The sequence below is a fragment of the Mesoplodon bidens genome (assembly GCF_964165515.1).
Source record: "Mesoplodon bidens genome assembly, chromosome: 10".
NCBI classification, from domain to species: domain Eukaryota; kingdom Metazoa; phylum Chordata; class Mammalia; order Artiodactyla; family Ziphiidae; genus Mesoplodon; species Mesoplodon bidens.
The window spans coordinates 46,310,649-46,335,103 of record NC_138172.1 but is presented as its reverse complement, the minus strand read 5'-3'; the positions used below and the strand labels follow the sequence as shown (position 1 = coordinate 46,335,103).

The window sequence follows — 24,455 nt, the reverse complement described above, 5'->3', positions numbered from 1 at the left end:
GTGTAACTCTGAAGTGTCACAGAGTGACTAAAAGTTTACAACGTGAGGTAGAAATGCCATCATCATACCTTTCGGCTAGAGCCCTATAACCTAAACTCAGCTTATCTGCAGCTATACTTACTGTCTTCCCTACTGGTGCTCCTTCTGAGATCACCTGTTCCTGTCAGGGATCTCCATCTCACACTGTCACACCCTGGGCTCAAACTCTGAAGTGTCTTTCCTTCCTTCTGTTCATTTATCACTATAAAGCCAGCCACCAAGTTCTGCCATTTTTCATAAGCAGAGTCCTTCATCACTCAGATTTGTTCTTTTCTTTTCCTTGTTGCCTAGGCCCTTCACCTCCTGTCCTGCCACTAGCTCCAGCAGAGCCACTGATGCAAAAGCCCTGTGCTCACCACTGCCCCTGACACCTCTGCTTGGACTCTAGTCCTTTCCTGAATGTTCCCCCTTCCTGACAATTCAGTGCACTCCTTAAAGACCCAACCCAATTCTACTTTTGGTAAACTCTGAACTCTCCCAGGCCATGGTGAACTTTACCTTTTTACAAATCTTGCTATATTTGAGTTTAAAACACCATGCGTGTTCCACTATGGTAACACTTTGTATAGTACTTTGCTGTATATAAAGTGCTTTAATACTCTTTAAATTCCCTCACAAAAAATGAAGTATGTATTATCCTGACTTTTTCCATGTGGAAAGCTGTAATTTACTCAAGTTCACACAACTGAAAAGTGACAGAGCTGGGACCCAAATCCAGAACTTGAGACCCCTGGTCTCATGGAAAGACTGCATGATGGAACAGAAGGCAGGTACATAAAATAATGCCTGTCCAAGAAATACTTGTTCTTCCCTTCCCTTCATTTCCACCTTCCACTGCACACACATGCACACTTACTCCCCACTTAGGTCCCAAACCCAATATGTTTTTCCAATATACCGTAGCTGCTTTATCCTCAGGTTTTTTCATATATATAAATCCTCAGTCAGTATTAGTTTTGGTCTTTATATAAGAAGGAAGCTGAGTGGATGCAACTAGAGATTATCATACTAAGTAAAGTCAGAAAGAGAAAGACAAATACCATATGATATCACTTATATGTGGAATCTAAGGTATGACACGAATGAACCTATGAAACAGAAACAGACTCACAGACGTAGAGAACAGACTGGTGGTTGCCAAGGAGAAGGGGGCTGAGGGAGGGATAGAGTGCGAGGTTGGGGTCAGCAGATGTAAACCTTTGTATATAGAATGGATAAACAACAAGGTCATATTGTACAGCACAGAGAACTATATGCAATATCCTATGATAAACCATAATGGAAAAGAATATTTTAAAAAAGAATGTATATATGTATAAATGAATCACTTTGCTGTACAGAAGTAATTAAAAGAACATTGTAAATCAACTATACTTCAACTAAAAAAAAAAAAGGAAGCTGCGGAGATTCCCACATAACCATGGTCTTACTGTGGAGGCAGTAATTAAAATTAAAAACGAGTAAGTACACAAGGCATTGGAGACCTAATCACCAGGGGAGAAACCAGTTATCACTGAGACAAGGTGACTTTCATCCAAGTGTTTTGAAAGACCATGATGTGAGCCAAGAGTGAAACTGAGAAATTTGGGGGGAAAATAGAAAACATATTACCAATCCATTATGCTTGGAGGAGAGCCACGGTAGATCTCAGCCATCAGAGAGGTCCCTTGGAACTAAGGACTAATGAATCTTGGCAGAACACTGAGTCTTCTAATAAAGTCAACATATGATGAATGAGATCACCATATATACAAACACATCTTAGACAAAATTGCTCCATAGATAAAATAGGACTTGACTATAGCCAAAATGGTGTTAAGTTAAAAGGCACAGTGTGCGGGGAGCAGGGGAGTCTGAGAGGCTGGCAGCCAAAAAAGAAAGCCCAAATCCATGGGGAGATGAAGAGGCAGAACTGGCAGTGTGTATCCAGCACCTCTTAGCGAGAAGGAACTTGAACCTGGAGACCATGGACAATTTTTATCAATGGGTGCTTCTGACTGTGAAGTAGAATGTTTAATAAGGCTTAACCCTGGGTCAAAAATATTTCAACGCAGTTTGCTTCTGTTTGCTCTGAATCGCTCACAATATCTTTCTGATGACCCTTTTGGCTTCATGGGTGTCTGATTCTGGGAAAGGAGGAGCTCTGGATATGGGTCACAATCCCCTAGTGTAAACTAGTGCCTTAGTGTTCTTGTTTACACGTTAATCACTTAATACTATGGCTGGCATAAGTCTGGTCCCAAGAGACACTCCAGGTTTAATGACCAAATTAGATTTTGGACCTGCAAAGCTGAGGTCCATTAAGAGGAGAGCCCTGAAATGGGGAGAGCCAAATGGAGCCTTCGTTTTAAGCTGCAGCAAAGTTCACTTCCATTTTGAGGCAAAACAGCTAAGTCTGTATAATGCATGACAGCTGAAGAGCATTTCAGTTTACAAAGCACTTTCGTGACCTATTTGTTATCACAGGAATAAATTTACTATTGCTATTTTAAGAAGAAAGTTGGGATTTGTGACTTGACTAATGTCAGAGAGTTAAAGCCTAGGTATTCTTACTTCTGACAGACTTTAGTCAATTCAATTTTGCTTCTCATAGTAAGAGGAGAATCACTAACTGATTATGTTATATTTACTTATTTGTGGGAGGGAGAATATTATTTCAGTGAAGGGAAATCCATTTGGTGATCTTATCCTCTTAAAAAAGATAAAGGTCCCAGTTTAAACTTGGAGCTACATTAAACTGTGGGAAGGACGTAATTTAGCGATTAGAAAAAAGAGCAGTTAGACCCAAACAAATATGCTCAACTGATTTAAAAATTTTTTTACTGTAAAACATACATAGCAATTTACTATTTTAAGCATTTTTAAGTGTACAGTTCAGTGGCACTAAGTATATTTAAAATGCTATGCAGAGTCTGCCCTCGGGGCCCGCGCTTGTCTGAGCCATGTGGATGACAGGCTCTTGGTGCTCCAGCCAGATGTCAGGGCTGTGCCTCTGAGGTGGGAGAGCGAATTTCAGGACATTGGTGCACCAGAGACCTCCCAGCTCCACATAATATCAAACGGCAAATATCTCCCAGAGATCTCTGTCTCAACACCAACACCCAGCTTCACTCAATGACCAGCAAGCTACAGTGCTGGACACCCTATGCCAAACAACTAGAAACACAGGAACATAACCCCAACCATTAGCACAGAGGCTGCCTAAAATCATAATAAGGCCACAGATACCCCAAAACACACCAGCAGACGAGGTCCTGCCCACCAGAAAGACAAGATCCAGCCTCACCCACCAGAACACAGGCACTAGTCCCCTCCACCAGGAAGCGTACAAAACCCACTGAACCAACCTTAGTCACTGGGGGCAGACGCCAAAAACAACGGGAACTACGAACCTGCTGCCTGCGAAAAGCAGACCCCAAACACAGTAAGTTAAGCAAAATGAGAAGACAAAGAAACACACAGCAGATGAAGCAGCAAGGTAAAAACCCACCAGACCTAACAAATGAAGAGGAAATAGGCAGTCTACCTGAAAAAGAATTCAGAATAATGATAGTAAAGATGATCCAAAATCTTGGAAATAGAATGGAGAAACTACAAGAAATGTTTAACAAGGACCTAGAAGAACTAAACAGCAAACAAACAATCATGAACAACACAATAAATGAAATTAAAAATTCTCTAGAAGGGATCAATAGCAGAATAACTGAGGCAGAAGAACAGATAAGTGACCTGGAAGATAAAATAGTGCAAATAACTACTGCAGAGCAGATTAAAGAAAAAAGAATGAAAAGAATTGAGGACAGTCTCAGAGACCTCTGGGACAATATTAAGCACACCAACATTTGAATTATAGGGGTCCCAGAAGAAGAAGAGAAAAAGAAAGGGACTGAGAAAATATTTGAAGAGATTATAGTTGAAAACTTCCCTAATATGGGTAAGGAAATAGTTAATCAAGTCCAGGAAGCACAGAGAGTCCCACACAGGATAAATCCAAGGAGAAACATGCCAAGACACATATTAATCAAACTATCAAAAATTAAATACAAAGAAAAAATATTAAAAGCAGCAAGGGAGGGCTTCCTTGGTGGCGCAGTGGCTGAGAGTCCGCCTACCGATGCAGGGGACATGGGTTTGTGCCCCGGTCCGGGAAGATTCCACATGCCACGGAGCGGCTGGGCCTGTGAGCCATGGCCGCTGAGCCTGCGCGTCCAGAGCCTGTGCTCCACAACAGGAGAGGCCGCAACAGTGAGAGGACCAGTACCGCAAAAAAAAAAAAAAAAAAAGCAGCAAGGGAAAACCAAAAAATAACATACAAGGGAATCCCCATAAGGTTGACAGCTGATCTTTCAGCAGAAACTCTGCAAGCCAGAAGGGAGTGGCAGGACATATTTCAAGTGATGAAAGGGAAAAACCTACAACCAAGATTACTCTATCCAGCAAGGATCTCATTCAGATTTGATAGAGAAATTAAAACCTTTACAGACAAGCAAAAGCTAAGAGAATTCAGCATAACCAAACCAGCTTTAAAACAAATGCTAAAGGAACTTCTCTAGGCAGGAAACACAAGAGAAGGAAAGATTTACAATAACAAACCCAAAACAATTAAGAAAATGGTAATAGGAACATACATATCGATAATTACCTTAAATGTAAATGGATTAAATTCTCCAACCAAAAGACATAGACTGGCTGAGTGGATACAAAAACAAAACCTGTATAAATGCTGTCTACAAGAGACCCAGTTCAGACCTAGGAACACATACAGACTGAAAGTGAGGGGATGGAAAAAGATATTCCATGCAAGTGGAAATCAAAAGGAAGCTGGAGTAGCAATTCTTATATCTGACAAAATAGACTTTAAAACAAAGACTAATACAAGAGACAAAGAAGGACACTACATAATGATCAAGAGATCAATCCAAGAAGTAGATACAACAATTGTAAATATTTATGCACCCAACATAGGAGCATCTCAATACATAAGGCAAATACTAACAGCAGTAAAAGGGGAAATCGACAGTAACACAATCATCATAGGGGACTTTAACACCGCACCTTCACCAATGGACAGATCATGCAAAATGAAAATAAATAAGGAAACACAAGCTTTAAATGATACATTAAACAAGATGGACTTAATTGATATTTATAGGACATTCCATCCAAAAACAACAGAATACACTTTCTTCTCAAGTGCTCATGGAACATTCTCCAGGATATATCATATCTTGGGTCACAAGTCAAGCCTTGGTAAATTTAAGAAAATTGAAATCGTATCAAGTATCTTTTCTGACCACAACGCTATGAGACTAGATATCAGTTACAGGAAAAAATCTGTAAAAAATACAAACACATGGAGGCTAAACAATACACTACTTAATAACCAAGAGATCACTGAAGAAATCAAAGAGGAAATAAAAAAATACCTAGAAACAAATGACAATGAAAACACGACAACCCAAAACCTATGGGATGCAGCAAAAGCAGTTCTAAGATGGAAGTTTATAGCAATACTATCCTACCTTAAGAAACAATAAACATCTCAAATAAACAAACTAACCTTACACCTAAAGCAATTAGAGAAAGAAGAACAAAAAAACCCCAAACTTAGCAGAAGGAAAGAAATCATAAAGACCAGATCAGAAATAAATGAAAAAGAAATGAAGGAAATGATAGCAAAGATCAATAAAACTAAAAGCTGGTTCTTTGAGAAGATAAACAAAGTTGATAAACCATTAGCCAGACTCATCAAGAAAAAAAGGGAGAAGACTCAAATCAATAGAATTAGAAATGGAAAAGGGGAAGTAACAACTGACACTGCAGAAATACAAAGGATCATGAGAGATTACTACAAGCAACTCTATGCCAATAAAATGGACAACCTGGAAGAAATGGACAAATTCTTAAAAATGCACAACCTTCTGAGACTGAACCAGGAAGAAACAGAAAATATGAACAGACCAATCACAAGCACTGAAATTGAAACTGTGATTAAAAATCTTCCAACAAACAAAAGCCCAGGACCAGATGGCTTCACAGGCGAATTCTATCAAACATTTAGAGAAGAGATAACACCTATCCTTCTTAAACTCTTCCAAAATATAGCAGAGGGAGGAACACTTCCAAACTCATTCTACGAGGCCACCATCACCCTGATACCAAAACCAGACAAAGATGTCACAAAAAAAGAAAACTAAAGAGCAATATCACTGATGAACATAGATGCAAAAATCCTCAACAAAATACTAGCAAACAGAATCCAACAGCACATTAAAAGGATCATACACCATGATCAAGTGGGGTTTATCCCAGGAATGCAAGGATTCTTCAATATACGCAAGTCAAACAATGTGATACACTATATTAACAAACTGAAGGAGAAAAACCATATGATCATCTCAATAGATGCAGAGAAAGCTTCTGACAAAATTCAGCACCCATTTATGATAAAAACCCTTCAGTAAGTAGGTATAGAGGGAACTTACCTCAACATAATAAAGGCCATATATGACAAACCCACAGCCAACATCGTCCTCAATGGTGAAAAACTGAAACCACTTCCACTAAGATCAGGAACAAGACAAGGTTGCCCACTCTCACCAGTCTTTTTCAACATAGTTTTCGAAGTTTTAGCCGCAGCAATCAGAGAAGAAAAGGAAATAAAAGGAATCCAAATCGGAAAAGAAGAAGTAAAGCTGTCACTGTTTGCAGATGACATGATACTATACATAGAGAATCCTAAAGATGCTACCAGAAAACGACTAGAGCTAATCAATGAATTTGGTAAAGTAGCAGGATACAAAATTAATGCACAGAAATCTCTGGCATTCCTATACACTAATGATGAAAAATCGGAAAGTGAAATTAAGAAAACACTCCCATTTACCACTGCAACAAAAAGAATAAAATATCTAGGAATAAACCTACCTGAGGAGACAAAAGACCTGTATGCAGAAAATTATAAAACACGAATGAAAGAAATTAAAGATGATACAAATAGATGGAGAGATATACCATGTTCCTGGACTGGAAGAATCAACATTGTGAAAATGACTCTACTACCCAAAGCAATCTACAGATTCAATGCAATCCCTATCAAACTACCACTGGCATTTTTCACGGAACTAGAACAAAAAATTTCACAATTTGTATGCAAACACAAAAGACCCCAAATAGCCAAAGCAATCTTGAGAAAGAAAAACGGAGCTGGAGGAATCAGGCTCCTGGACTTCAGATTATACTACAAAGCTACAGTAATCAAGACAATATGGTACTGGCACAAAAACAGAAAGATAGATCAGTGGAACAGGATAGAAAGCCCAGAGATAAACCCACGCACATATGGTCATCTTATCTTTGACAAAGGAGGCAAGAATATACAATGGAGAAAAGATACCCTCTTCAATAAGTGGTGCTGGGCAAACTGGACAGCTACATGTAAAAGAATGAAATTAGAACACTCCAAAACACTATATGCAAAAATAATCTCAAAATGGATTAAAGACCTAATTGTAAGGCCAGAAACTATCAAACTCTTAGAGGAAAACATAGGCAGAACACTCTATGACATAAATCGCAGCAAGATCCTTTTTGACCCACCTCCTAGAGAAATGGAAATAAAAACAAAAATAAACAAATGGGACCTAATGAAACTTAAAAGCTTTTGCACAGCAAAGGAAACCATAAACAAGATGAAAAGACAACCCTCAGAATGGGAGAAAATATTTGCAAGTGAAGCAACTGACAAAGGTTTAATCTCCAAAATTTACAAGCAGCTCATGCAGCTCTATATCCAAAAAACAAACAACCCAATGCAAAAATGGGCAGAAGACCTAAATAGACATTTCTCCAAAGAAGATATACAGATTGCCACAAACACATGAAAGGTTGCTTAACATCATTAATCATTAGAGAAATGCAAATCAAACTACAATGCGATATCATCTCACACCAGTCAGAATGGCCATCATCAAAAAATCTTTGAACAATAAATGCTGGAGAGGGTGTGGAGAAAAGGGAACCCTCATACACTGTTGGTGGGAATGTAAATTGATACAGCCACTATGGAGAACAGTATGGAGGTTCCTTAAAAAACTAAAAATAGGGCTTCCCTGGTGGCGCAGTGGTTGAGAGTCCACCTGCCAATGCAGGGTACATGGGTTTGTGCCCCGGTCTGGGAAGATCCCACATGCCGCGGAGCAGCTGGGCCCGTGAGCCATGGCCGCTGAGCCTGCGCGTCTGGAGCCTGTGCTCCGCAACGGGAGAGGCCATAACAGTGAGAGGCCCGCGTACCACAAAAAAAAAAAAAACCCTCAAAATAGAACTACCATACAACCCAGCTATCCCACTACTGGGCATATACCCTGAGAAAACCATAATTCAAAAAGAGTCATGTACCACAATGTTCATTGCAGCACTATTTACAATAGCCAGGACATGGAAGCAACCTAAGTGTCCATCGACAGATGAATGGATAAAGAAGATGTGACACATATATACAATGGAATATTACTCAGCCATAAAAAGAAATGAAATTGAGTTATTTGTAGTGAGGTGGATGGACCTAGAGTCTGTCATACAGAGTGAAGTAAGTCAGAAAGAGAAAAACAAATACTGTATGCTAACACATATATATGGAATCTAAAAAAAAATGGTCCCGAAGAACCTAGGGGCAGGACAGGAATAAAGATGCAGACATAGAGAATGGACTTGAGGACACGGGAGCGCGAAGGGTAAGCTGGGACGAAGTGAGAGAGTGGCATGGACATATATACACTACCTAATGTAAAATGGATAGCTAGTGGGAAGCTGTTGCATAGCACAGGGAGATCAGCTCGGTGCTTTGTGATCAGCTAGAAGGGTCGGATAGGGAGGGTGGGAGGGAGGGAGACATAAGAGGGAAGAGATATGGGGATATATGTATATGTATAACTGATTCACTTTGTTATAAAGCAGAAACTAACACACCATTGTAAAGCAATTATACTCCAATAAAAACGTTATAAAATAATGCTATGCAACCATTACCATCATCTGCCTCCAGAACCTTTTCATCATTCCAAACAGAAACTTCATAGTCTTTAATAATAACCACCCATTTCCCTCTTCCCCTGCTCCCTGGCAATCTCTATTCTAGGAACCTAATATAAGTGGAATCATACAATAGTTGTCCTTTTGTGTCTGGCTTATTTCACTTAGCATAATGTTTTCAAGGTTCGTCCATGTTGTAGCATGTATCGGTACTTCATTCCTTTTTATGGCTGAATAATATTCCATTGAATGGATAATGGCACATTTTGTTTATCCATTCATCTACAGATGGACATTTGGATTTTTTCCACCTTTTGGCTATTGTAAATAGTGCTACTATGGACACTGGTGTACAAGTATCTGTTTGCTTTCATATTTTGGGCATATATTCAGAAGTGAATTTCTGGATCGTACTCTATGTTTAAATTTTTGAGGAACTGCCAAACTTTTCTACAGTGGCTGCACCATTTTACACTCTCACCAGCAATGCATAAGGGTTCCAATTTTTCCACATCTTGGACAACACTTTTTATTTTCCATTTTTTAAATAACAGCCATCCTAATGGGTATGGAGTGGTATCCCACTGTGGCTTTGATTTGCATTTCCTTAATGGCTAGTAATGTTGAGCATCTTTACATGTGCTTATTACCTATATGTATATCTTCTTTGGAGGAATCTCTTCAAGTCCTTTGCCCACTTTTGAATTGGGTTGCTTTTTGTGGCTGTTTCTGAATTTACACAACTGATTTTTGACAAATGTTCAAAAGCAATTCAGTTGAAGAAGGATACCTTTCAATAAATACTGCTGAAGCAATTGGACAGCCATAGGTCAAAAAAAAAAAAAAGAATCTCAATCTAAACCTCACATGTTACATAAAAATTATGCCAAAATAAATCATGAACATAAAACTCTAATGCTTTTAGAATATCACAGGGGGAAATCTTTGGGATCGAGGGCTAGGCAAGGAGTTCTTACACTTGACACCGAAAGAAAGAAATTGGTAAATTGGACCTAGTCAAAATTAAAAATTTTTGTTCTGTGAAAACCCATGTGAAGAGAAAAGGCAAGCTACAGAATGGGAGAAAATATTTGCAAACTACAATCCAACAAACGATTAATGTCTAGAATGTATAAAGAATTCTCAAAAGTCAACAGTTAGAAATTGGGCAAAAGACATAAACAGACACTGCACCAAAGAGGATATACAGATTGCAAATAAGCACCTGAAAAAAATGTTCAATATCATTATCCATCACGCACATTATAACCACAATTAGAAGTCACTACACACCTATTAGAATGGCTAAAATAAAAAATAGTGACAACATCAAACACTGGCAAAGATATGGAGAAAGTAGATCACTTATACACTGCTGGTAGAAATGTAAAATCGTACAGCCACTTTACAAAATAGGTTGACGGTTTCTTACAAAACTAAGCACGTTATTCTCATACAACTGGACTCTTGGGCATCTATCCCAGAAAAATGAAAAGTTAAGTTCCCACAAAAACCTATACATGAATGTTTATGTCAGCTTTATCTGTAATAACCACAAACTAGAAACAGCCCTGATGTCCTTTGACCGGCAAATGGTTAAACAATTTGTGGTACATCCATACCACAGAAAACTACTCAGCAATAAAAAGGAACAAACTGACATGTACAACAACTTGGATGAAGCTCTGGAAAATTATTCTGAGTAAAAAAGTCAGTCCCCAAAGGTTACATATTATATGATTCCACTTATATAACATTTCTGACATGACAAAATTTTAGAAATGGAGAACAGATTGGTGGTCACGGGGATTAGGGCCTTTGGGGGTGGGGAGGGAGGGAAGCGGGTGTGGCTACAAAAGCCCAAGAAGAAGAATCCTTGTGATGATTTAAGTGTTCAATATCTGAGGGTGGTGGTGAATATGCAAGCCTAAGCATGATAAAACTGTATAGAACTAAACACACACAAAAATGAATACAAATAAAACTACCAACGTCAATATTCTGGTTGTGATATTGCATTAGAGTTCTGCAAAATGTGATCTGGTGCCCCACCTTCAAGCACGTCTGTGGGTGCATGCCTTATGAGGAAAAAAAGAAAGAAAAACAACCGTGAGATATCTGAAGACTTTCTAATTATAAAGACCTGGATATAGCAGTGACTTAAATTGGTAAGTGTCTTTTTAAAAAACCCAAACATACAAGTGTTTTCCACTTTGAAAATAAACCATGTTCACTATATTTTAAATCCTCTAAAATGCAAAAATAAAAACACAGCACTGCAATTCCAGCACACGAATACAACCATTTTTAACTTAAATATTTCTATGCATTCCTCCGCAGTCTTGTTTCTGTTCCTAGGGGTTTTTAATTTTGTTTTTTGTTTGTTTGGGCCGCGCCATGCAGGGCATGCGGGATCTTAGTTCCCCGACTAGGGATCGAACCCGTGGCCTGCAGTGGAAGCGCGGAGCCTTAACCATTGGACCACCAGGGAATTCCCTCCGTTCTTAGTTTTTAAAAACACAACTTCATTTACTTAGCAATTACTATTTCGTGTCCTGCCTTTTTCACTCACCGTCACAAAATAACCCTTTCCCCCCACACTGTTCCACATTTTCCAAAGACATTCTGAATGGCTACGTTAAATTTCTTGGTGGGATCATTCACCTTAATTCCCCCCAGCAGGACTGCGGGATGCGCATCTCTGCGCAGAACGTTTGGCCCACAAAACTTTTAAAATATGTTCCAGAAGCGGACCACTGGGCCAACTTTAAAGTCTCATACACAAGACTCCCTCATCCGTCAGCCCACCTCGCGTATGTACTTACCGCCTCAACCCGGACCATCTGCGCCTCTGTCCTTTTCCGAACTCCCTGAACTCCCGGCGACCTCGTTGCTGCCGTAGGCTCATGAGGACGTCACGCAGCGGCGTGGCTGGTTTCCCTGGTGACGGTTGCCGGGGCAGCGTAAGAAGGCGTCTGAAAGAGGTGCCCGGTCTGCTGCAGCCCAAGAAGGCAGCAGCGGAGTGACCACTGTAAGTGAGGTGGGGAAAAGTACAGAAGGGCCCGGGCTGGAGCTGGGGGAGCCGGCAGCCACCGGGTCCCTGGCCGGAGCCAGGGCTGCATACCTGTGTAAAGATTTATTGAGCTGTACACTCAGGACTTAACGCACTTTACTATATGTAAGTTATAATTCAACCTAAAATTATACCTTAGTTAAAAACAGTAATGATGTCTGAGCCCCATTCCTAGGAATTAAGATTTTAAATGGTCCAGGGATGTACCCCAGCATTTCTATATTTTAGGAACTCCTAGGAGATTCTAATGGTCAGCCAGAGTTGAGAGCCACTGTTTTTAGGGACAGGAAGGAGTGAACTGTTGAATCTGAGTGATGGGGGGAGTATTCTGATGCCATTCGAGGTCTGGTGGCACATTCAGGCATGCGAGGGTGTGTAGAGCTTAGCTCCTCTCAGCTTTGGCTTTCAGGGGACCTGAAGTGAGGGTGGGTCTTCCAAGCTTCCTCATGCACACATGAAAAGATAAGCAGCCAACTCCAGTCTTGGGGGTTGTAGACAGGGCTGACTATGTGCTGAGCACTCTTGGGAAAGGAGCAGTTCGTGGAGTTTGCTTAGGCTCAGGCTTCTTTTCCTACTCCAAGGGCAAGATGGCAGAGGATGAAGGCTCAGAGGACACCTTGAGGCTCCAGTTCAGGGCCATGCAGGAGATGCAGCACAGAAGGTTACAGAAACAGATGGAGAAACGGAAGGAAAAAGAACTTAGCCTCCAAAGCAGAGCTGATGACCAAAAAGAGCCCCTGGAGATCTCTGATGGCCTCAGCGTCCTCCAAGCCGGGGAGCAGAACTCAAAAACCAGCTTTGAGCAGAGGTAAATGCAAGTTTGGACTCTCCCAGGAGCACTGCAGGGAGGTAGGGAAGGTGGGGGAGAATGATGGCAGACAGTTCAACAGGCAGGTTGACCAGATGTGTGTTTATCAGCTGAGACCCAGAAGTTTTGACACAGAGATTGTTATTGAAGACTCTTGCATTGGATAAAGGGACATAATTTGACCTGAAGTGTATTCAAAAACCACTTAAAGTCAAATGGAAAAATTGAAACTCATCAAGGTGTAGTTTATTCACTTGAATTTTCTTACGTAGTCTCTCTTTCGTGAAAAATGTGTTTTGGTTTTTGAGGAGCTGGTTGGCTGGCTCTGATGATTCACAGGTGATCACTACTCCAAACCTCAACTGGGACTGTTCTCCTGTGTCAATTTCCCTTCCCTGACACATAAAGACACATAGACATACCTGTCCTAAAGAAGCAGTTTATGGATTCCTTGCTTTTATATGGTTGGTGAAACAGTTGAAAGGAGTCCAGAATCTTCTCATTTTGCTTTAAATTTGCCAATGTCACACAGATGCATTGATTTATATTGGTTATTAGAAGCAGGAGTCTGGATTGAAACAAAATCGTTTGCTAGTCATTTTGCAAAAAAAAAAAAAAAAAAAATCACAGCAGTTGTTGAGCTATCTCTTTGCTTCTGGTTTCACCCAGAATCTATCTTCTCCATCTGCAAATTCTACTTTTCATGGTTTCTCGATTTTCACAATGTTCTACTGAAAAATGCTAATTAGGAAAAAATAAAGATTTCTCAATAATTGAAAAAATTCATACGGCTCCTAAATATTAGCTCTAAGTTAACCCCAGACCTATTCCCAAATGATCTTTCCCCAAGTCAGAGAAACTGGAATTTGTGGAGACTTGAGCTGTTGGTAGAATAACACCAACAATAATAATAGCTGTTAGTTAATAATTACTGTTATCTATAATATCTGTAACTTATTTACTTCCTGAGCAACTGCCTCTATGGAGCTGGCTCCATGCCTAATGGTGGAAGTGATCACAGACCCACCAGTCACATATTTCTCATGTTTTAAAGTTCTAAAAAAAATGACTTGCAAGACAATTGTAATATACAAAACTAGCCACCTATTCTGATTTCCTATTGGGTTTACCTGAGACCCAGAGACCTGGTCTCAACTTAAGGCTTAGACAATTCCTCTTTCGTCTTCTAATATACATATGCAATTAAGGCTATAAATTTCCTTCTAAGTATCACTTTAGCTGCTGTTTGCAAGTTTTCATACATATTGCTTCTACAGTCAATCCGTTCTAAATGCTTCATAATACAAATTATGATTTCTTCCTAACCCATAAATAATTTAGGAGTGTGTGTGTGTGTGTGTGTGTGTGTGTGTGTGTGTGTGTTTCAGTTCCAAGCATATGATGGGTTTGGAGTTCTGTATTTTATTTTATTTTTGTTCTCTTTTTAGTATTGATTTCTAATTTTAGTCAATTGCCATTAAAGAAAATGGTCTGTATAATGTCCATTATTTGGAATTTGCTAAGGTTGGCTTTGAAGCCTAAATTATAATACATCTTTATGCATGTTCCATGGATGCTGGAAAGGAGTATGAATTCTCTGGGTGGGGTTTTATATAGCTCTGTTGAATCCGTAGTAAACCATGTTGTTGAAAACTTCTTTCTCCTTTCACTGTGTGTGTGTGTCCTTAATAGTTCAGTTTTGAGAACAGTGTGTTAAAAATCTGCTCACTGAGATTCCCTTAATTTCTCATCCCTATTTTGTACAGACCAGTTCTTATCTCCACCCAGAGCCCAACCAGGTACAGCAAACGTGGGCTGTGGAGGCCTGACCCCTGCCCATCGGTTCCTGTGATTCTGCCTTTGCCTTGCAGGATGCTTGAAGACGAGATCGAACGGCTTCGGGATCAACTCAGGGAAACAGTGGATGAGAACGGGCGATTGTATAAGTTGCTGAAGGAGAGGGACTTTGAAATCAAACACCTCAAAAAGAAAATAGAAGAGGACAGATTTGCCTTCACAGGTAGCTCCACCGCTGTTGCGACAGCTTCTGCTCTGAAGTCCAGGTCGGCTGGCCCAGCTGCCATGGAGCCTACAGGGCAGGAAAAACAGCAGGTTCCAGAGGGCAGGTGCTCAAGAGACAGTGCAAGGTTCCGCTGTGCTCAAGCTTGTCCAGATGAATCCTGGAAATGAGGGAGAGGGGAGAGGAATGGAGCAGGCCAGGTAGGCCAGCATGCTGGGAAATGGAAGCACGAGAACAGCAGGGGCAGAAGACGCATTCCAGGCAGTGTGGGTGACACCCCTGGGACTCATGACAAGAGTTCTCCGTGATGCTCGCTACGTGTTCAGTGGGCCAACGGCACCCATTCTATCTGGATGCTCTGGCTCAAACACTATCATGGACGCGAAAAAGCCCCAGTGGAAGTAGGCATTTACTCTACACCACTTGCTGTTGCTGCTCCAGAAGGGTGGACAAGACAGGGGAGTTCGCCGTTCTGGGAGGATTTCCTGGGATCCAGCAGCATGTACAGTGGACCTTGGCCCTTCAGGTCGGAGTTGGACCTTGGTTCTGTTGCTGGAGACCTTGACCCTGTGGGTCTGTTAGGGACCTTGGCTTTGTGGGCCTGGAGATGACCTTAGCCCTGTGGGTGTGGGCTGGACATTGACCACTGACCCTGTGGTTATGAGCTAGACCTTGTTCTTACAGATCTGGTGGGGACCTTGGCCCTGATTGTCCTCTGCTCGATGTATGCCCGTTGAGCAATTCCCAGGTGGCTGACTGAGAAAGCACAAAGTCAGTGTCAACAATCACAGAGGGCATGATGCCTCACCTGGCATCTGCCAGAGCATCTCTCTCTGCCTTTGCTAGTAAATGACTTTAAGAGTAGGTGCACCCAGAGGACCAGTGCTGAATTAAAAAGCAGGGGGAATCTGGTATCTTAAAGGCCCTTGGTAGCCTGTTGTGCTTCCCTCCATTCTTTGGCCTCTTCTGTCTAAAACAAAACCACACTGAAGAGAAGATAACACCTAACCTGGCTCGGGGTTCAGATGCGAAGGGGCAGCTTTTGCAAGGGTGTCGAGAAGTTGATGGGCTCCGGGGACAGCAGGAGATGCCTCCTCACCCCAGGAGACCTGGGAGACAGGGCCTGCTCCCTCTTCTCCAGCCTGCCCCACATCCTGTCTTCTGCTGCTTCTGCTGGCATGCTCATGGCCTCATCTGAGTGCCAGCCCTGAGCCTCCCTCAAGACCTCTTAAATCCAGTCCTCACTCAGAAGTCCCCATTTCTGATTTCCAACTTCATGGTTTTTTTTTGGGGGGGGGTGTTTTTTTTTGCGGTACGCGGGCCTCTCACAGCTGTGGCCTCTCCCGTTGCGGAGCACAGGCTCCGGACGCGCAGGCTCAGCGGCCATGGCTCACGGGCCCGGCCGCTCCACGGCATGTGGGATCTTCCCGGACCGGGGCACGAACCCGTGCCCCCTGCATCGGCAGGCGGACTCTTAACCACTGTGCCACCAGGGAAGCCCCCAACTTCATGCTTTGAAGAGAAAAGTCGGACAGTCTCAGTTCATGTTTTTAAACCAGGCTACAGTGACAGGCTGCTGACAGCTGATGAACTGGTTTTCCTTTGGGTGGACTTTTAGTGTTTGCTTTAGTTTAGTTTTTCTATTTCTTTGTACAATTTTTTTAGTGATTACGCTAGTGCTTACAACACACATCACTTTTCATGGTCTACTTAGAATTAATATTTTACCACTTCAAGTGGAATGAAGAAACTTTACCACCATATAAGTCCCTTTACCCTCCCCCCTTATATTGCAGCTTTTATATGTATTATGTCTGTATATGTTGAACATCCCATCAGACTATGCTATCATATTTGCTTTCAACCATTATACGTTTTAAAAAACTGAAGGATGCAAAATCGTCTATTATATTTACCCAGATATTTTAGCATTTCTGTGCTTGCCCATTCACTGATGCCCCCATTATAATGGGGTTGCAGCTTCAAGAGTGGGGCTTGTCTGGAGACAGGGTTGGGAGAGAGCCCTGGCTCGCTCTTAGCCCCACTTCCTGCCCTTCGGACTAGAGAGGGCTTCTCTTAGACTTCTTTCTGATGTCTAGTTCCAGGATTTGTAATGCTTTTGGGTCCTGGGAGGAAAACATAACCAGAGAACTCACCACTGGACCATTTGTATTTCTAGGTTTGGTTTCCTTCCCCAGGTTCTTTCTCCTTTCTCGTGATGTGTCCTAATCCTCTTCAACAGACAGGAGGTGGCCGAGGGCAGCTACTCAGTTGCCCAAATCGCTGCTGGCCCAGGCCAGCAGCAGCAAGCCTGTTCAATGTGTGGGCCTGTGTTTTTAATTGATCTTACCATTTTCCTTCATTTTAGGGACGGCTGGTATGGCTGGGGATGTGACTGCCACCAAGATCGTTGAGCTGTCCAAAAAGAACCGGGTGCTGATGGCAGAGTCCGAGGGTGCGAAGACCAGAGTGAGGCAGCTGAGCAACCGCATCCAGGAGCTGGAGCAAGAGGTGAGGGGCCTCAGGCGCCCCTGCCCCGGCCTCCCCGTACCCCACGCCACTCCTCCAGAGAGGGAGCACACTTAGATGCTGTAGGTCCTTCCCAAGGACTGGTGGGTCAGTGTTTGCAGTGAGTCCCTCAGTCTCTGTCATATCCTGAGAGGGGAAAGTGCCGGGAAGCAAGGAGGACGCAGGCGGTGGAGAGAGAGCCTGACGTAGCAAGGAGGACGCAAGCTTGGAGCCTGACCACCTGGGTGTGACTCTCAGCTCCACTACTGACTTGTGTTGTGACCTTGAGCCAGGCATAAGTTCTCTGTGCCTCAGTTTCCTCCACCTGTCACGTGGCAGTTATAACGGCACTCACCCCAAGGTTTTCTGAGGGTTAAATGACTTAACACTGTAAAATGCTTAGAACAGTGGCTAGCAGGTAGTTAGCACCAGAAAGGCATTGTTGGATAAGTTAACAGGGATCCTTGCTAATATGAAGCTAGAGCCAGGAGCATCCCACCAGTTCGTCTCGCTTTTGTCCACCTTCCTCTTTCTGCTGCCCCTACCTTCCCACAGCTAATGACAAACCCCTCCAGTCGAGAGAGGGCACAAGCCCCAGCGGTTCATGGTCCCTCAGGAGCTAGAGCGAACCTACTCAGCTTCTCCTAATATGGCTGGAGGAGCCGAGGCTGGCAGAGGTTAAGAGGCTTTCTCAAGTCACTCAGCATGTGGTGGTGCCGGATTTCACATCCAGTGCTGTTGCTCTCCAAAATCCTCCACAGTCATTACACTTGGCATTGAATTAGACCTTCTTTATTCTACAACGTATTTTTTGAGAACCATCGCAGGCTCTGGGCCAGGCCCTGGGGAGACCGTGGGGAGCAAAATAGGCCTGGTCCTTGCCCTCCTGGAGACACACCAGCATCGAGGGCCCCTTAGAGGGGCGAGTATGCACAGTGGGTCCCTGGAGGATGAGAAGGGGCCAGACTCAGAGGGGTGGGGGAGAGGGCTTCATGCAGAGGGCCCAGCAGGTACAAAGTCCCTGAATAGGAATAAAGGCCTGAAAGGGGACCAATGTGGCCGAGCCTGGAGCAAGATGAGGTCAGAGAGGTAGGAGGGCGGGTCATGCCCAGCCTTGTCAGACAGGGATGGTCTTTGTGTGAAGGACAATTGGGAAACCCTTAAAGGGTTGGTTGGCTGTCTGTATACAGCAGTGGTCTTGGCCACCAGGCCATGAGCCTGAGTGGCAGGTTTCTCAGTGTCTCTGACCTTGTCCCCTCAACGGTGATGTGAAGTCCGTAGTTCCTTTTCTCTCCGCCTCCCAGGCTGTTGTTAGATGCAGACGATGGTTGCAGAATCATTATTTACTAAGCTGTTCGTGAATCCTAGGCTGCGACTGGGGAGTGGGGCAGACAATCAGTTAAACCCTCTCCCATCGCAGAGCGCCTTGTAAAGGAGAGTTCTTCCATTCATGGGCCTTAAAATGAGCTGAAGGGACGGACTGCTGAGATCCGTGACCACACATCCGACAGCAGCACCAGAGCCCTTCACTCAGGCGCCACAACTGCTGAGCAGAATTAAATATTAAGTGCCAGGTTTGCTTTTTCAGCTGCAGATGGCCCTGGCCAGGCTGCCAGCCAAGGGAGCCACCAACGCAGGAGCCAAGCTGCCGAAGGCCCAGGTAGGAGACAGAGTCTTGGTATGAATTCTCTTCTGTGCTGGGGAGTGTGTGAGGCAGCCATGGGCTTGGGCCTCCCCTCTTCCCTGGGGGCGTAGGTGCCTCTGTCCGGCATCCACCCCATTGCTGAGCCAGTGCCACCATTGCAGCATCCTCAGAGTGGCCATCAGGTGACAGTGACCAAGTCTACTGTCTGGGGCCAAGAATGCCCCAGTGAAGGCTGGTGAGGGGCTAACTCTGATTTAGTCCCCAGAGAGGGAGGTCAGGAGGGGCCTGAGGACCCTGGAATCCTAGAATTTCAGGACCAGGAGGGAAGGAAGACCTGATCCAATTAGCCTCCTGCTCTCAGCCAAGCTGTAAAGGATGTCCGTTACAGCATCCTTACTGGGGAGACATCCAGCCTCTCTACCTTACCCCAGGGACAGGGAGCTCACTCCTCAATGGATCCCTGGTTTTTGCTGGGGCAATCCATATTGTAAGAAGTCTTCCCTTTGTGGAACTCCAAATCTACAGCGTAAAAGTGACTATTGGGAATGGGGCTGTTCCCAAGATTCCATTTTTTCTAAGCCAATGAGCCTCCATGAAACTCAGGGCATGGGAATTGCAGCTCCGTGAAAGGAAGGCAGTCTGACTCAGTGGGCTACCGGGGAGGAGCATGGAGCCCAAGCCAGACAATAAATAGCTCAGAGTCTCAAGAACATCCCAGGAGGCCTCCCCTTGGTTTTCTTTTCTTTCTTTTTTTTTTTTTTTTTGGCCATACCTCACAGCCTATGCGATTTTAGTTCCCCGACCAGGGATTGAACCTGGGGCCTTGGCAGTGAGAGCACCAAGTCCTAACCCCTGGACCACCAAGGAATTCCTCCCCATGGTTTTCTTAAGAAGCCAAATGAGTTGGTGAAACGGAATCCAAGCCTCAGGACTCCTAGTTCAGTGCCCCTTTGCCACCCAATCTTCCCTGTTGTCTATGACTCAAGATCAAGCCGCCTCATGCCTGTCTTGAGGAGAATACTGCCCTCGAGTGATGGGCCCCTCAGGTTCCAGGTCAGGGGTGAACATGTCTCCTGAAGGCTAGTCTTGTGTAGATCTGTCTCATTGCTGGGGAGGCAACGGAGGGGCTCCACCCTCAGCAGATGCTAGACTGAGTGTCGTTCAGTGCCCTTCCCAGCTCTGAGGGACACTTCTAAGCTACCCCTCGTTTATCCATACCTCTGACTGGGGCTGTCCTAAATGGGAAACTACTTGTTCAGTCACTTGTTGAGCCTGACAGAATGTTCTGAGCCCTGGAACACAGAGAATCAAAGACAGGCCCACTGTCCACAAGGGGGCTCAAGAGGGGAGATGAGTAAGCATACTAAAGGAAGGAGGGGGACAGGGCCTTCAGAGAAAGCCCTTAGGCTCTGAGTTCACAGAGGGAGCACACGCTCCACCTGAGGCGGCCAGGAGGTGGGATGGATGAGGGCTTCCTCAGGTGGCCTTGCTGGAGCAGGAAGATGGGGGTGGCCCTTCCAGCAGAAGTGGTGCAAGCTCAGAGCAGGAAAGCGTCAATATTCCTATTTTGTTTGTTAGCTGGGCATCAGCTGGATAACGTTTGGCTGCAGCCCAGGGGCCCCGACGAGGAAAAGGGGAACACATCCAAACAAAGCTGGGGCGGGGTCACCTGTGGAGGGAGGCCTTGATGGTAGCTGGAGTAGGAATTCCAACTTCATTCTGTGGCTGCAGGGAGCCTGGGAGTGTTCTGACGGAAGAGTGCATGGTGGGTTGCAGCCTCCATTCCTCAGGACACGTGTTTTCCCGGGCATCTTCTGATCAGAGAGAGGACAATAGCCACGTCCCCCTCGTTAGACTCTTCAGGGCGACCCAAGCCTGGGCCATACTCCGGAGCCTGCAGGCTCACTCCACATCCCAGCCCAGAGCTCCAAGCACATTCCAGAGTGGAGCTGAACGCCCTCACTCCGCGTGGGGCCTCGTGAAGCTGTGGTGTGAGCGGCCTTTGCGCTATCTGCTCCCATGGACACCATTTCCAGTATCGCCTCAGAGGAAACAGCCCGGGGTGGGGGAAGGGCGTGCCCAGGCCCAAGGCACCCACACAGCCTGTGAAATCTCACTCCGGGCAGAAACAGCTCTGAAATGTCAGGCAGGTAGGGTTGGCTCAGCTTCCTGGGAGGGGAGGTCTGGGGCCTGGCAGAGCAGTGGGGGTGATGCCTTCACCAGAACACCATATGGCCCTCAGCCGCCTTTGCCAGCTGCCCACCCAAGCCAGGCTATGCCCCCAGTATCGCCCCCCGTCAGAATCTGCCCCCGATGGCACCCTTTACGTGCGTTATCCCATCGACACTCACATGTACCCCGGAGGCTGGCATAACGTGCCCCCATTTCACAGAAGAGGAAACGAGGCTTTGGAGACAGTCGTTGCCATCTGGGTCTCAGATCCGGATCCAGTCGGTGTGCTCTTTCCGTGCCCTCAGGCTCCCAAATGCTCTCAAGGCTCCTGCACCGCCAACCACCAGAGCCAGCAGGGGGCTCATGGCACGGAAGATCTGACAGGCAGGGACTGTTGCTTCCCAACCCAGGGCAGATTCAAAGCAGCACCTTAGCAGGGGAGCAGGCAGGCTCCCAACACCAGTGGGGAGGGATGGCATACAGCCAGGCGGTGGAAGGACATACAAAAATATAGATTAAAGAAAGATGCATGTATGTTTTATGTAAATTCCCAATTTGCAAATTCTGCTCACACTGGTTACTCTGTTTAGCCTCCTGGGGGTGCTGTGAAGAAGCAGCCATTTCCTAGATGAGAAGACTGGATGAGTCCAGGCCTTCTGGGCCCTGTGTGCAGGTCTAGTTTCCTTGACCAGTGGTTTTCAGCGGGGCTGCCCAGAGCCTCTGGGGTCCATGGAACTCCCCAGACCCAGTCTTCTGGGATCTATCTTTCACACTAGCATTCACAGGAGGTTCTGTCTGTGGCTACTAAGGAAAGTTCAGAAAGCCACTGCAGTACCCATCCTGTTTCCCAGAAGTCTAGTCCACCTGATCTGTTGGGACAGGAGCAGATGGTCTTAGTGTCATTGCCTGATGGGACACTCAACCCACCAACCAATGTTTCTGTCACCACGATGCCATGGCATCAGCAAGAGCTTATATTGGGAGAATCAGCCAGTGCAAAGAAAGGACCATGCCTCCAATCCCACTTCTGTCACCCCAACCAGCTGTGTGCCTGTGAGGCCATGTTATTTCCCTTCTCTGGACCTTATCTGCATCACCTATGGAAAGGGTTTGAATGGGCTGACCTTGGAGCCCCTTTAATGCCAAAGTTCTGAGGGTTTCAGGAACTTCTATTTAAGTCATAAGTGGGGAACACATTTGAGAAAAGTTTCATCCAAATAGTTTAAGTGAAATATTTTTTTTAAAAAAGACTTTGCTAAGTGTTCCAGCAGGCAGAATTTTCATGGTTTCTTCAAGCCACAGATATGGAGCATTTGGGGATTAAACTGGGTCCTTATTTCTATTCAGTGAGCTCATTGCCAGGAAAGGGAGCCCAAGGCCCAGTCTGACAATTCTAGGAGAGGAAGGCCCCAAGTTGGGATGGTCATGGCCCTCCTGCCAAGCTGGGGCTGCCTTCGCTAAAGGAGCCAGTGCCCCTCTTCATCCTGAGTGAGGATGGATTTGCTAGGATGCCAGTCTCTGAGCACAGCAGAGCCCACAGCCTGGGAGTGTCTGGGAGTTGGGAAGCAGCCTCCTCCAGATGCTCCCTGTCTGCGGCCACCACCCACGTCCACCTGTGTGCGCCACCCTCGGAGCACAGGGCTCAGCCCCCAAAGCTGGGCTGCCGGGATCCACATCCACGCTCCCCCTTACCTACCAGGTCCCCCAAGCCGAGGGGTCACCCCCCTCCAGCCTCTGCTCTGCATCGGTAACGGAACCTACCTCAAAGGGGTTGTGAGGATGAAGTTAGTTCCTCCTTGTCTAGCACTTCGTGTGGTACCTGCACATACCTGGATAAACGGAGGCTGTGATTATTGTTACTATCTAGGCCTCAAATGACTGCTCTCCCTCCCGTCTTTCCCAACTAGCAGGACAGCCCAGAGGTGAAGGTCTTGCAGGACAGGCTGGCGGCCACAAACCTGAAGATGAGTGACCTCCGCAACCAGATCCAGGCTGTGAAGCAGGAGCTCCGGGTGGCCCATAAGGTATTTCCAGGCCAGGGTTCAGGTCCTCGTGGGTGGGCCTGGGACTGGGAAGGTCATGGCTGGGACAATGGCTTCCATTCAGGAGCTTGGCCCTGTGAGCATCATGCTGCTTGTTCTGGGTTAAGGCTCAGATCCAGTAACTTCCTTCCTTGAAACAGACCCATCCGGTGAGGGGGGTTGCCGGCTGCCTGCAGGGCCCTGCATAGAGGCCCTTGTGGTGCCCGCCCAACCCTGGACCGAGGAAGACAGTGCTGTCCACCCTGGAGAGGCTCTTAAACCTTCCCTGTGCTATGTGCACCCCAATAGATCCTGGGCATCTCCTTAATAAGGCACCTTGGACTTGGAAGCCTACCAAGACCCATCTCCTGCCCTCTGCTGTCCGTAATATTAGAAAATGTAAAGGTTGTTTGTGTGTTAAAGGCCCCTTTCAAAGGAAAATGCTCGGACTTGGGAGGCAGGCCCAGCTGGTTCATTATTTATTTTTATTTACATAGTGAATTCTCTGGCATTTGTACCACCAGCAGCGGTTCCTGCTGGAACCACTCAGACCAGCCAAGATTTCCAAAACAGAGTTCTATTGTGGAAACAAGCACTAGAGACTTGGTATGCTAGATGGGTTTCCATGACAGGCTGCACAGGGGCCCAGGGCACAAGCTGGGGTGTACTGTTTCCACCTCAAAGCCTCGAAGTTGGGCCTGAACACCTCTCTGCAACAGCCACAAAGCTGGGCCCTTCTGGAACCACACATCCCCAAGTGACATTCGGTAGCTGCACCCCCTCCTTGCTGCACTCAGACATGGCCCCTTGTCAGTGGCTTTGCACGGAGGGTGAGGCCCTGTGGCCATGTCCTCCCTGGAGCCATCCAGAATGATCTCAGTTCTGGATGACAGGTGAACAAATTTGGAGCAGGTCTTGGTCAACTTTGTGGTTCACTCATTCCAGAATGTGTCAAGGGCAAGGGGCCCCCACCTGGGCATTGTCAGCAGTTCCTTGTCTGCTCTAAGCATCACCAAGAAGTGCTGGGGATGATGGGTTCACTGCTTTCCCAGGGAGTGCTGCTCTTGGAGCATGGTCAGTTGGCCTTTGAGGCGGGGAGCGGGGGAAGGGGGAAGGTTGTGCAGGTGGAGGCCGGGCCT

At 45.3% G+C, this 24,455-nt stretch overlaps 1 protein-coding gene across 1 annotated transcript in view; it reads left to right on the top strand.

Annotated features, from left to right (window-relative positions):
- The first annotated feature begins 12,045 nt into the window (after window positions 1-12,045).
- Window positions 12,046-24,455, top strand: part of CCDC13 (coiled-coil domain containing 13) — a 29,686-nt gene continuing 17,276 nt past the window's right edge. Inside the window, exons 1-6 of the mRNA XM_081247602.1 lie at window positions 12,046-12,100; window positions 12,724-12,950; window positions 14,822-14,970; window positions 17,339-17,481; window positions 19,067-19,156; window positions 23,203-23,319. Of these exons, the coding sequence (XP_081103728.1) occupies window positions 12,730-12,950; window positions 14,822-14,970; window positions 17,339-17,481; window positions 19,067-19,156; window positions 23,203-23,319 (720 nt within the window). The 5' untranslated portion in view covers window positions 12,046-12,100; window positions 12,724-12,729. The remainder of the gene's footprint in view (window positions 12,101-12,723; window positions 12,951-14,821; window positions 14,971-17,338; window positions 17,482-19,066; window positions 19,157-23,202; window positions 23,320-24,455) is intronic.